This window comes from Fulmarus glacialis, unplaced genomic scaffold (genome assembly GCF_000690835.1).
Source record: "Fulmarus glacialis isolate BGI_N327 unplaced genomic scaffold, ASM69083v1 scaffold11042, whole genome shotgun sequence".
Taxonomy (NCBI): Eukaryota; Metazoa; Chordata; class Aves; order Procellariiformes; family Procellariidae; genus Fulmarus; species Fulmarus glacialis.
Window position 1 is genome coordinate 3508 of NW_009197222.1, and position 13781 is coordinate 17288.

Consider the following 13781-nt stretch of genomic DNA (forward strand, 5'->3'; position numbering starts at 1 on the left):
TAGGATTAAGCAGGCTACTGAAAGGTGAGTCTTAAGTAGATTACAGGGGATTTAAAAAACATGTAATTAGCCAGCTAATCATTATCTTCTCTTTGTGGAGAAAGGGGTGAAAGAGTCAGACTCAGAAGAATAGCTTAACTTTCGTTCTTTAAGTTGCCATTTTGAGGAGTACCTCTACCACAATACCAAATTCTGGCTACGAAGGAGTCTAGGCAGACTCCATGTCCAAAGCAGGATGGCAGGAGCTTATACAAAATGTTGTTACAAACACGACCTACCATCTTTACTAGCTCTAAACCTACCCTTTTCTAAGTAGGTCCTTGGTGCCCAAGGAGGGTCCTCCTCAGCATATGGATCACTGTACTCCACCACAGCTGCTTCCTCCTCCTCATAATCCTCTGGAGGTGGGGGTGGAGGTGGAGATTCATCCAACACTGGCTCATCCACAGGTGGTGGTGGGGGAGGAGTATCTGAAACTGAAAATAAGCAATAGTATAACCATGAAAATGTCTCTAGAACCAGGTTGAAGTAATACTCCCTATCCCAATTAGTTGCACTGGGACCAACAGTTAAAACTTGTGGAAATACACTAGAGAGAATAAAATTCAGAGAAGGAAGAATCGGGTTCCTCCAATAAAATTATTTCCTTTTCCCCTCCCTTCACAATTTCAGACAAACTTGCAGAGGCAGTAGAGAAGGCAGAATTCTGGCTATATACAGACAAATCCTTCATCCACTCAAAACAAAAGCCACATCCAGTAATAAATCATAGCACAAGGAAGCAGCAAACTTACTGTTTTCTTGAACTCTGGCCACAAATCCCATTAGCGGTAACTGTGGAGTTACCTGTAGGATGGAGGGGGGAGGAGGAGCAAGGGATGCTGCCACAGAAATTAAAAAGAGAGAGGCATTCAGTTAGAAACACAACAAAGCAGCAAACAGGAAAGTCGACATCACCATCACTCAGACAGTGTAGCAGTCTGCCAAGAAGCTGAGATAAAAAGGCTGACATTCAAAGAAAAATTGCTCAGGTGGTTTAAGTATATTCCTAATCCTTACTTCAAGGAGATTTCTCTATTTTTAAAATTTCCAACTCAGGTCTTTTTCGTAAGATTAAGAATCCATGCTGAAGTATTCTTCTGATCTGACTACGAGATTCCCTTAAGTTGAAGTTTATTACTACAGCAATATAGCACTTTATGAACAGACCTAACAAACAAACATATCAAGAGGACTCTCTCCCTATAATCCTCCACCTTTCAGATCAAATCGGTATTTATTGACTTCTGTAACAGCATCCACAAATCCTTAGTAATGAAAATGGATATAACTAGTTTCCTCCAAAACGTAAGCCAAAAAAACCATCAACTGAGGCAGTTATTTTAGGCGAAACAGAAAAAGACGCTTTTGAGAACTGAGCATACTGGGAAGTCACGGGACTTCTGACCTTATTGGTAGAACAGAGCGCACTGTGCTGCTGCCAAACAACGGGGCCTATTCCAGATGTGCTGCCTCGTTTCTCCTTCCCACCTGATTTCGCAGACCACTGCACTGAACTCGGAACAGCCCTTTTACTGGTACCAGAAGAGCTCTCTTGGTACAATACATGTGAATTCACATTTAAAGAATATACTCTCAGCCAGTTGCAAATGTTGTAACACTGAACTGTGGTCTAAGCCAGGAATGAAAGTTGCAGTTATTCAGTTAAGTTAAAAAAATAGCTAACTAGTTTTATCTAGTTTTAGTATCACTTTGCAAGAGTAATGCAGTAATATTCTTTAAGCAAGTTACAAGATTATTTTTCAGAAAGCACACCTCAGGAAAAGCACAACTAAATAATTTTCTTGTTAGTAGTGGCATACAAAAACATTTAGTCATGTCCAAAAGAATGAGGGAAAAAGGTCTACACTTCATGTACCAGTACATTTATTAAGCTTGCAGAACAGAACTAATTCCAGAGCCAGTAAGAAAACTGCCAGGTATGATGTAGTATTTTTCAGAATTCACATCATCACAACAAATGAAAAGAAATCCAGGGCATTTAAAATTCATGTCTCAAAATTTCTTCTGTTTGCTTATTTCAGTAACTATTATCTGAAGTGCTTTGAATTTCTTGTCACTCACATTCACATTCCTTTCACCATCACACATACCAAACAAAAAAACTCAATAGAGCAACCATCCTTTTTGTGGCAAAAATACCCTTGTACCTCCATATAAAGCAAGCTCCATTATCTCACCATTTAATTGATATTTCTTGAGAAAAATTGAAATACATTTCTAATTACACCTCCTTTGACTTGAATGACGAGACCTCTGAGAGTACTTATTCCTTCAAGTGTAACCACAGTAGCTGGAAAAAGATTCGGTCTTGCATTTTTTCAAAGCAGGAAAAGGGAACTTGAATTTCAAGTTCCTACTGAAATGCAGTAATATTCATGAATTCAGCATTCTTCTGCAACTATGAAGTCCCTGCCTTTTTAATTATATATGCTATAAAAATGTTCAGTTTCAAAATGTTTCCTCTATTCAATGTCAAATGGTTTCATACAATTCCTATCTATCATATGAGACTAGCTAGTTTCCTAGGTCCCTTCAGTGTACTTTGTTCGCGTGCTATATATATTTCTTTGAAAGAAATCACGAGGCTTTCCACGTAGAAAAATAAATCACTCTAGACAAGCACTCCAAGCAAATACAAAAAAATCCCTTAGTTTAGTTTGGGTTGTGTAGTTTAATCAAAATGGTGATGCGAACACTAGCTGACACCATTCCTTGTTTATCTTAACCATTTGGTTTGTGCTTCAGTCTACGCACAGTGCAGGGACTATCACCTTATATTGTCTCTATATGATATATAATGACTCTAAGCTAGTTTTGACCTTTAGGAGCCAATACATAAATATTTTATTAATAATGACTTTGTTTATAAAGTGCATCAGAAGAACTTTACTGTACCTCTGCTGTCTCAAAAGATGAGATAAACACCAGCTTAAACGTTTCCTCCCAGCTTCCTTCCATATAGACCATTGGTAGATTAAGAGTTCATCTGCACAGTTGCTGTAAATTAATTCAGAAATGCTCAAGAGCACCTTCCACTAGGTTGCTTCAGCTTAGTAAGAATTCGGCTGTACAAACACTGTGTAGTGCAGACCACCATCTCAGTACTTGCCCAGTTTCTCCCACAGGGTTTTTAGCCTGTGCTGAGCTCCATACTGCTTAGATACTGCTATCTAAGGTTGCAAAGTTAAAACACTTGTTAGGTGGCATGGCTGGCAAGAGTGGCTTTGGGACAGACATGTGCTGAGATCACTTAGGGTCTGCATTTCTTAATATTTTCTTTTCAGTTGTTAAAAAGGTCTCACCATGAAGTAGAGAAATTATATTCTCTACTATAGTATCTTTCATCCTCCTGTGAAGTGAATAAACAACAACGACTATGCCGACATATTAAAAAATGGAAGTGAAAAAAACAGTTACTGCTTTACTGCCAAACAGCCTGCAAAGAAGAACAAGCCATAGCTGGCACACTCCTCTGCCTGTTGCAAGGTCTCTTTTTCACCTCTTAGGTTTGCGTTTTCTCCCTCTCTTCAGGAATGCTGTGAAGTAATCGTGGCCCCTGTCCTGTCACTACTAACCCTGCTCCTTACAGACACAAAAGTCCCTCTTTTCTTGAGGTCTTCATCAATTATACATGCTTGAGCATCCTCTCCTTTCAAGGTCAAGGCCAAAAAAACTTGGTTTAGTATAACTGCAAAGCTAATAAATTCTGTATTCTGCTAGGTATATTTAAAAAAGTCTCTTACTACAATTGCTTATTTATGTTGTATCAAGTAAGCCAGTATAATTGAAGTATTTTGTTTGTGATTTACAGCTCAAGGGACTACTCACCATAATCATTATCTTCTTTTTGGGCACACAGACTGAATTGTGGTTATGTAACTTATTTAAAGTCTATTTGGCATCTTCTGTGATTACCTATTAACAATGCAATGGTAGCTTGCAGAGAATTGTCCCTTTGCTAAAGCAGAAATGCACAGCAGTTGTCAGAAACTCTCTGGATGTACCGAAAATCCTCTTTACTGCAAAGGTAATCCTGAAAGGTTTCTTTTATTGCTATTACCCTTTCCTTCTTGCCTACTCCCCTTCAGCCTTCAATATGTATATAATGTGCTTAACAAATACCACATATATCAGGCAACTGGACTGCAATTTAGTCATATAACCTCCTCCACCCACCTGTCTCCACCAGGACCATCCATTTCCTTCTCAAGTTAAGCACACACATCTCTTTGCAGGGTAGCTCACAAACAGTAATATTTGAACCTGATCAAATCCCTTAAATGCAGATTGCAGCATTTGACCTAATTCCAAGTTCAGTGTTCAATTTAAATTAAAAAAAACAACAAAACACCAAAAACCATCACAACAACAAAAACACAAATGCACTGTACTGCTTGCAAGTAAACATTCAATCTTGCTGGTAACAAACATTCAATCTTGCTGGAGCATGTCCAGAGAAGAGCAATGAAGCTGGTGAAGGGTCTGGAGCACAAGTCTTATGAGGAGAGGCTGAGGGAACTGGGGCTGTTTAGTCTGGAGAAGAGGAGGCTGAGGGGAGACCTCATCGCGCCCTACAACTATCTGGAAGGAGGTTGTAGCGAGGTGGGGGTCGGTCTCTTCTCCCAGGTAACAAGCGATAGGACAAGAGGAAATGGCCTCAAGTTGCGCCAAGGGAGGTTTAGATTGGACATCAGGAAAAATTTCTTTACTGAAAGAGTGGTCAACCCTTGGAACAGGCTGCCCAGGGAAGTGGTTGAGTCACCATTCCTGGAAGTATTTAAAAGACATGTGGATGAGGCACTTAGTGGGCATGGTGGTGTTGGGTTGACGGTTGGACTCGATGATCTTAAAGGTCTTTTCCAACCTTAATGATTCTATGATTCTAATAGGGCATTTCCTAACAAGGAACCTTCAGTATGTCTCCTGCATCTTTCTGTAGCTTTGTCAAAAAAGAAGGTCTCCCCTACTCTGGTATCAAAACCTTCACATCACATCAGAAGCACAGGGAAAAGGACTCCTTAGAGGAAAGGCTACTGCATTCTGCTTGACACACAGGACACGCCACTCCTCGTTAATATCTCATCCTGCTTTTTAAGACAGGTCGCCCATTAAAATAACATCACCTGTGGACTTAGATGACAAAGCTCCCTTGCATCCCATACCAAACACCACTGATGTCTCTAAGGTGTCTAATGCTTACCCTTGCATAACAAGTGCAATTTCTTGAACTGTCCGTTAATCAGAAGGAAAAAGCATACAAGATAAAGACTGATTAATGAAGAATCAGTGTTCTGGTGCAAAATCAAATACCCATCCCACACCAAAGCAGATAGATGACACATGCTGTAGTAAAGGACTAAAGCTTGTCTAATAGGGACTGTGAGATCGAAAGTAATTTTTTTGGCAACAAAGCCAGTATTGTCTTAAACTGCTTGCCATAATGGAAGCTGAATGCTCTGTACTTAGACTGCAGCTTTGGCATGGCTACCAGCAACATACTGGAAGTTACCTTAGACTAACTGCAAGATCCGCAATGGAGACAGAACACAAGATTTCACAGATCTGAAGGCCACTCTGTTCACCACTGTGTTGAATTCAAGAGAGCAGAAAAACTTTCTTACCTGGGTTCTGGTTATAAAACGGTCCTCCATTCATCTGGTTCTGAAGGCTTGTCTGTGATGTGATCGAAGGAGGACGCCGATATGGCAAAGATCCCCCTATTGTTGGGGGTGTGTGTCGAGATGCAGGCCTGTTCATGCTGTAGAACTGAACTGGGTGACCTAGGTTAGAAAGAGAAATGTATTAGGAAAGAGAAGAATGATGCCTGCCTTTTTTATATCTGCATTCAAGATTCAAAGGAAAGGTTTTCAGTTTTTTTAAGACAGCCTGTATCCTGGGAGCAGTCAGCCAGTTCAGCTGCCAGACTGGCAGGACACTGCATGTCTCAATAGCAACACAAAAAACAAGTCTCCCAACTCCCTGTACTCAGCACTGCTCACAAAAGCCAGTATGAAAACACAAAGGTATCTAAGCTACAAAGTTTCAAAATAGAAAGAAAATAACTCCCAGTTATTTTATATAATGTATTATAATAACTTCTTGCAAATTTAGTTATTTATAAACCTGCAAAAAACCCCACACTTAACAGTCCAGCAATTAAGCAACATACACATACAAACTAACTGTAAGCCATTTCCAAGATTCAAAGCCGTTACCTGCTACAACTGAAAAACACAATACTAATTATCTTAGTGCTGTTCAGGAAATATGCAGAGAATCATCTGGGGAGAAGAGAATGTTAGAAACTGCTTGAAGGATGGAATAAATGAAATCATACTCAAAAGACCCTCTTTCAGGGAGCTGTCAATTGAAACAACTCCTTAAAAACTTGCTCTCCATTTTAATCACTTCCCGTATCAAATTGTCCTGGTTTCGTCCGGGAGAGTTAATTTTCTTCCTAGTAGCTGGTATAGTGCTGTGGTTTGGATTCAGTATGAGAAGAATGTTGGTAACACACTGATGTTTTAGGTGTTGCTAAGTAGTGCTTACACTAAGTCAAGGACTTTTCAGCTTCCCATGCTCTGCCAGGTGCACAAGAAGCTGGGAGGGGGCACAGCCAGGGCAGCTGGCCCAGACTGGCCAAAGGGGTATTCCATACCATATGACATCATGCTCAATATATAAACTGGGGGGAGTTGGCCGGGGGGCAGTGACCGCTGCTTGGGAACTGGCTGGGCATCGATCGGCGGGTGGTGAGCAATTGCATTGTGCATCACTTATTTTGTATATTCTTTTATCATTTTTATAATTACTATTTTCCCTTCCAAACTATCTTTATCTCAACCCACAAATTTTACTTTTTTTCCCAATTCTCTCCCCCATCCCACTGTGGGGGAGGGGGAGGGAGTGAGCAAACGGCTGTGTGGTGTTTAGCTGCCTGCCGGGTTAAACCACAACAGTAATTGATCCTGAATCTAAGCAAGCAATAAATAAAGCAAGACCATTAAGCTATCTTCTGTGCTCACATAAAGTTCTCTGGCTTATATACTGTATATAACAGTAAACAGTAAACAGTAAACTAAGATTTGTTACACCCATATGGCTTATTACCCTCTAACTATTCTGCCTCCATCATTTGTGCTAGAGGTAAATTTTAGAGTTTGCAAGAAAACAAGGGAAGAAGGGATGGTCACTGTGGTTGAGGAGACATGCATGCAGGGAAGTAAACAGGGAAACAGAACAAATGAATGTGCAATTTTTTAAAAGCCTGCATTGTCCTCCACTATGTTTTGATTGCTTTGCAAAACTTCACACTAGGTCAGTAAATAAAATGCAAGTTGCTTGCTGTGTTACTTGCTTCTAACAGCAAATGCATGAACTAGAGATACGAATTCCTCCTGCTTTGTACAGATATGTACATCTCAAAAAATGCACTTTTTACAGATGAAGAAGAAGAACAGTTAAGAAGCAATCCACCAGGCTTTTTCAAATTTTTCCTACTGCCTCTTTCCAATGTCTCTGTCTCCCTGTTAGTTAATGTGCTGGTAGAAATTGGTGATGATTGGAGAGAAGGGAGGAGAGAAGAAACAGGGATAAGAGATCCTTAAAGACCAAAAACTACAACCTCATAAACGGTGAACTATCCAGTCTCTTCAAATACTTTATTTCAGAGAAGCCATGCAAGCAACCTCACTAATAGCACAGGGAAACAAAAGATCTTAAAAATAGCAAGTAACCTGAAATTTCTCTTATGGAATTGTGAATGTGAATTTATAGCCATTAAAATATTAATCTCTGCTTGATTTTGACTTGTCAAGAATACAGAAGCAATATGGCTTAATAACTGGGATACTGACAGTGCATCAAAAATGAAAAACTGATTGAGGCCCCATACGATATAGCTCATCTTCTAAACATGAAAGTAGTTTAGACATCAGGATCATCTTCTGATACCAAAATTCATTACAGTTCGGAAGCTTCTAGTCATAGTCATGGATTCTAGTGTAAGTATTTTCTAATTTTATATGAACCACAGCACCTTAAACTAAATATGATTTCAAGAACACTTCCGGCACCTGATGAAATTCTTACTAAGAGAGACCAACACTAATAAACACACAAACCAATTTACACCATTGTGATCAGCCTCCACTACAATGAAAAGTAACGAAGCACGTAGGAAGCTATATATGAATTTGGCTGTCTAAAAGAGATCTTTACAATGCAGGTGTAAGTTCTTATCAAAAGCTGATACAGAATAGTGTTATGGTTAGTAAGTACTGGATGCTGCAACTTCAGCATTGAGAAAACGAAAAATGTAGGGTGATTTCATAAGGATTAAAGAAAGCAAGTTGCAATATACACTATAAGTACCACCTATTAAAACAAAATGCTTTAGTACTATTCTGCATAATAAAAACTTGTATTTTACCTGACATTGAATGCAAAAAAATTGCCCTTTTTATCAGTTCATTGAAAGGAGACTTGTCATTTGAAAGCATTAAAGAGACAAGTCATATAAATTATACTTAGCTAGATGCACTTTTTTTATTCCATTACTGAAGGAGAATAATCAGATCCAGAACTATCAGTGCTGGTTACCCCCAAACATAATTATTGTATGAGATTCTCAGTATCCAAACCGCAATGAAATGATAATTATATAAATGTAAAAATAATAAAATTATAAAATCAAATTATTGCTGTTCATAAAAATAGCACACCTTGAATTGTCTACTATAACCATTACCTTATAGTTGGGTATTAGCAGGTATTTTCTAGTTATATTTAAAAAGAAATAATTTTTAAAAATCACTGCTTCTGAAGTAACTCTGAAAAGCCTTGGATCGTGATCACATCGGGGTTCATCTGCCCACCAGCTGGAGCAGACACTCACCTGTAGAGGGTGTGGAAGAAACAGCAGGGGGAGTTGGAGAGGTGAAGCCATCAGCAAGGGGCTGAGCTCCTGCAGCAACAGCAGCAGCATCTGGGGCAGCGGAGGAGGGGGCAGGAGCAGGAGGAGCGGGGACAGGAGCAGAGGTAGCAGGAAGGGGAGAAGTGCCAGCCGAGCCAGCAGGGGCTAAGTGAAGAGAGGAGGAAGAGGTGGAGTTAATAAGGAGATATGTTAGCAAGGATTAGAGAAAGCCTTAGACTATTCAGTGTTAGCTATTTATTAGATGCACAGTATTTTAGAATGCACGAGGAGATGAGAGAAAAATGGAGCTGTTAAAGAAAGGCTCATTCCTGTGTAGACGGTAAATGAGAGTCAAGCAAATCCACTACTTCTTTCCAGGTCTGAAGGGAACAACCCAGAACTTTTCACTGAAAGCCATTACTTTTGAAAGATGTCTTTACACCATGTTATTTACGCTTTGATCTGTAGCACAGCTGCCTTTAGCTTTTGTATGAATTAGAAAATATACAGAAGAGGAAAGCCAAATATTTCCTCTTCTTTGGTTCAGAAGCATTATGTATTTCACATCACACTGCAAGCCAACTATACACTCTTCTTCACTGAAAGGGCTGAGCAAAGGAAAAAGGAGTACTTATATCACTTCCTATTTCTGGAAAGACTGGGGTGATTACATTGAACAAGTGTCTTTTTGTGACAACTCAGTTAGGCTTGCATTAATGTACGAAAAATTTACTCTGTGCCTGCCTCTCATTTAATCTGATTTTCTAAAAGCATGCTTCTATATATCTGTATGAACAGCCCATGAAAAAAACATTTATTTGCTTAAAAGGGCAAGGGAGAAGTTTCCCTCAGCCCACTGAAAAAGGTGTTGTGTCCTATCTAGTCACATGCAGGCAGCCAGGCAAAAAATTCTGATAAACAAATTAATAGATAAAAGAAGCATTAGAGCACATCAGACACTGCCAGAAAAGATACTACTTGATTCAAACTCATACTACCAATAGCAAGCAATTTTCAAGGCTTGCATGCTTCTGGATAATGAACTTTGAGACTTCTTTTGGGGTTAACTCAGCACTGTGTTTAGGAGACTTGCAAATGCTAAAGGTTAATACTAAGCCAGAAAGAGGAACAGCAAGTTTCCATTTACCCGGATAGACACTGGGAGGAGATGGTGTGGGAACAGCAATAGGAACACCCACACTTCCACTTCCACTGTTCTCTCGACTGCTGCTCCGACTACTTGGGTGGCTTCCTCCACTGCTCCCACTGCTGCTGTAAGAAACCAAAATAACCCAGGGTATGAATATGCTGCTCTGCCTGCTGAAACGTAAGATCGCACACTTAGCACCTTACTAATTCAGAGAAGTTAACAGGGAACAAGAGAAAAGAAACACGGATTGTATAAACCTATATAAAGCTTAGTTTTCCTAAAACTCTTCACTTTGACTATGACACAACAGGTTTTTCAGTTAGTCTTAGTGAACCTGCCCAAAAATGAAACACTTCTGGAACCTTGTTCCAAAGCACATCATTCCAATATTGTTAAACCCCTCCTGAGCAAATACAGACCTTTTTCCTGTAACTTATAAAATGCGTAGACTGTTTAGACTCTGATTTATATGCTTTCATATGAGACTACTGAAATCTGGAAATTTTAAGATAGTAAAGTAAGTCCATATTTTAAGTCCATCTGTTTAGCCATCCTCAAGTACTTATGATGTTTAAAAAGTAAATATTTCAAGGGAAGTATTTAGACCTGTCACATCATGAAACTCTTACTATCCTAGAGAAAAAGGCTAGCCTTCCGCAGAACCTTTGGTAATACAGTTCAGCTTTATTCTGTGTTTGAGGTTATCAGTATCCTCAAAACACAATGCTCTTTTCCAGCCACTCAGTCTATAAACATCAAAGACTGTTCAAACAAAAATGTGAACTATAAGCATACTATGCAGTCCTTCAACATGTAGAAGTTGCGTACAAAGTCTTTTTCCAGTTTTGTAAGCATGTCGTAAAATAATATCGTTATCTACCTACTTGAAAGACTTCACAATTTTAGTAATTCATTAAGTACTGTAACTAAGTGATAGCACTAAAATTAAGGTGACTAGAGGATTAAGTGAACAATCTTAATGTGATTGACTATTCTGGTTTTATTAGAGTCTATTCTCGTCATGCCAAATGATGTTCCCAGTCCATATCATGAATTAGCAAGCTTCACTGTAGAGGTGCAGATGGATTTGATATTTATCGTAGCATTTTTTGTCCACACGCTTATACAATACTAACCACACTTTGTACAGGACTACACTGAATACCTGTATGTGCGATTCCTCTGATTCACAGAAGCTGTTCTAACAGGGCTCTGTTGTGAGGGAGCCATATTGCGCGTTGGGCTAGGCACGTAGTCATTTGGTACCACCGGAGGACGTACTGGCTCCAACGTACGATAGGGAGAGTGACGCCTACACAAAGACAAGCATATTTCAGAAGCAAATTAAGATAATACAGACAAAACCAAAGATTCTTCATTCTTTAAAAGATAGCTACATACTGATCAGTAATGGGAGCTAAAAAAAATGTTTTTCTCTAAGTTTGCAGTATCTACTTCGTAGGATGAGAAAAAACAATTACGGATGGTCTTCATGTACTTCACTCTCCAGAAGCTTTTCCTATTCATAAACTCTGTGTTGTACATCCCATTCTTGTTTTAAAAGTAATCCATACCTTGTTTTAAAATAAAACACCACGGTCTGTATGTATGTACATAATCACATACCAACAAACAGCATTCATCCCAGTTATAACACATTTTCCTAAGGTCAAAGTCAAGTTCATAGACTTAATAGGAAAGTACTTTTATCATACACAGCACAAATAATTAATGAACAGTCCCACATACTAATTTGCCAGTTGTTTAGCACCACCTGTCAAAGCCACACCGTTAATGACTTTTTACTCTAAAGCATGTAGTTGTAAGTGTTCTGCAATGATAAAAAGGTTCCTGTTGGGAAAGGCTGATGATACCCACTGTCTTCTGGCAGAAACATGCTAACTGATACATAAGACATGATCAGTTAAGAGGATGCAGATATAACACCTCTTGATCTTTGTGAATGGTTAAAACAAAAACAAAACAAAACAAAAAAACCCACAAAAACCCACACTACAGAAAAAGAAAGAATCTTTCCTTTTTTCCCTTCTGTCCACCAAAGCCGTTTACACATTTGGTAATTGCACTTACCCAATCGTTCCTTTTCCTGACATCGGTGGACTTGGTGGCTTCTGGGTGGGTGGTGTTGTACGAGGCAGCCCACCCATCTTCATATTCTGTGTGCTGACCTGCATGAAAGAACGGGGAGAAAAACGGCCTTCACTAAGCTCAGCTTCTAGGGGAGAGACACCGAGATGCCTTTAGCAATTAACTCTAAGTAGGGCAAGGTTTAAACAAACAAAAAAATTGAGAGGCCATGCATTTTATATGCAATTTCCACTCTGCTAGAAGTCAAGAGTTGCGCTCAAAGGACTCTTTATTACATAGGGTTTTTAAAAATTGTATATACAAAAAAATGAATTTGCCTTTAGGCTATCACATAAACATTAAATCACTGACAATACAGACACTATCTAACTTGGTTAAACCTCCCAGTCATCTTTTGAGATAAAGGCAGTTATTTCGGGTTGCACTACCGAATGGTAAATTTGCAAAAATATTTTTTAATAGTCTTTAAAAATACTAAGGTTTATCTAATAGGCCACAATTTAATGTAATTCATACAAATATGGAGAAGTCAAAGTAATCTCCAAATATGATCCATTAATGTTTTAGTGTTTTCACAGTGCGATATCAAAATTTTTAAAGATAGTATTTATTGTAAATATTATTTATGTATATGTAAACATAGACAGAAAACTATATGGAGAAAAATACAAACATGTACTTTTTCCCCCACCAAATGTGTAGCAATGAAATCTCTAAGAATTGATAAATAAATGGACAGGGAGAAAAATATTTAGCAGTGATGTGATGTGATTGCAGTTGTCCCCTCCCCCTCTTTCAGGTTAAAATACTAATGAAGTAACTTTTATATAAAAGAATTTACTCTAACTTCTTTAAAAAACTCATCTACATTCCTGACTGATTGATCAATCTAGGAACAAGAAACAATTGTCACCAATGCAGGCATTTTGCTTATCTGTATACTGCCAGTCAAGCATAATTCTCTCAATGCATGCACCCTTACAGGAATCAGTACATGGTCTTCTTACCAGTCTCTGTTAAACAGCTTGGATTTATGAATGCTCAAACTATTGCTTAGACACAGAGATATTCAACAAACCTAAATAAGTATGCTTACATCCCTTTTTCTGTTGTTCCTGTCATGCTCCATTTCACAGTGTTTCTTATTTCCAAAACGTAAGTCTTGCCTACTGCCCCCACCTCCCATATAAAAAAGGCACGGTGATCAAGGCATTAAGGGTATTTGCAAACATCATTAAAGGCAAATTACTCCTTTAAAATTTGACTGTAACAACTCGCTTAAAACCCTGGCAACGTTTAGATTTGTGAATTGAAAAAAATTGAGAACAGTGTAGAGAGTAATGTATTTTAATCCACTGAAACTTGATTCCCTGGCTCTTAAATAATCCCAGTGCTACCACATTTTCAATCTGCTGGGAGGAAATGAAAACCAAGCATTGGAAGGTTTTTTTTGTCAGATTCAAAACCAGATATTTGGATTTAGTCATGCAAGAGTACTTTGTAATGTATGTCAATTTAAGACAAAATTCTTTTGCACGGCATTAT

At 38.7% G+C, this 13781-nt stretch overlaps 1 protein-coding gene across 1 annotated transcript in view; it reads right to left on the bottom strand.

The window, feature by feature from the left end:
* Positions 1-302: 302 nt before the first annotated feature.
* ABI2 (abl-interactor 2) overlaps positions 303-13781 on the bottom strand; it is a gene marked incomplete at its 3' end in the record, with an annotated part of 31672 nt that continues 18193 nt past the window's right edge. Inside the window, exons 4-10 of the mRNA XM_009572464.1 lie at positions 12219-12316; positions 11293-11439; positions 10125-10249; positions 8960-9142; positions 5685-5843; positions 795-881; positions 303-476 (exon numbers count right to left, since the gene is read on the bottom strand). Coding sequence (XP_009570759.1) covers positions 303-476; positions 795-881; positions 5685-5843; positions 8960-9142; positions 10125-10249; positions 11293-11439; positions 12219-12316 — 973 coding nt within the window. The remainder of the gene's footprint in view (positions 477-794; positions 882-5684; positions 5844-8959; positions 9143-10124; positions 10250-11292; positions 11440-12218; positions 12317-13781) is intronic.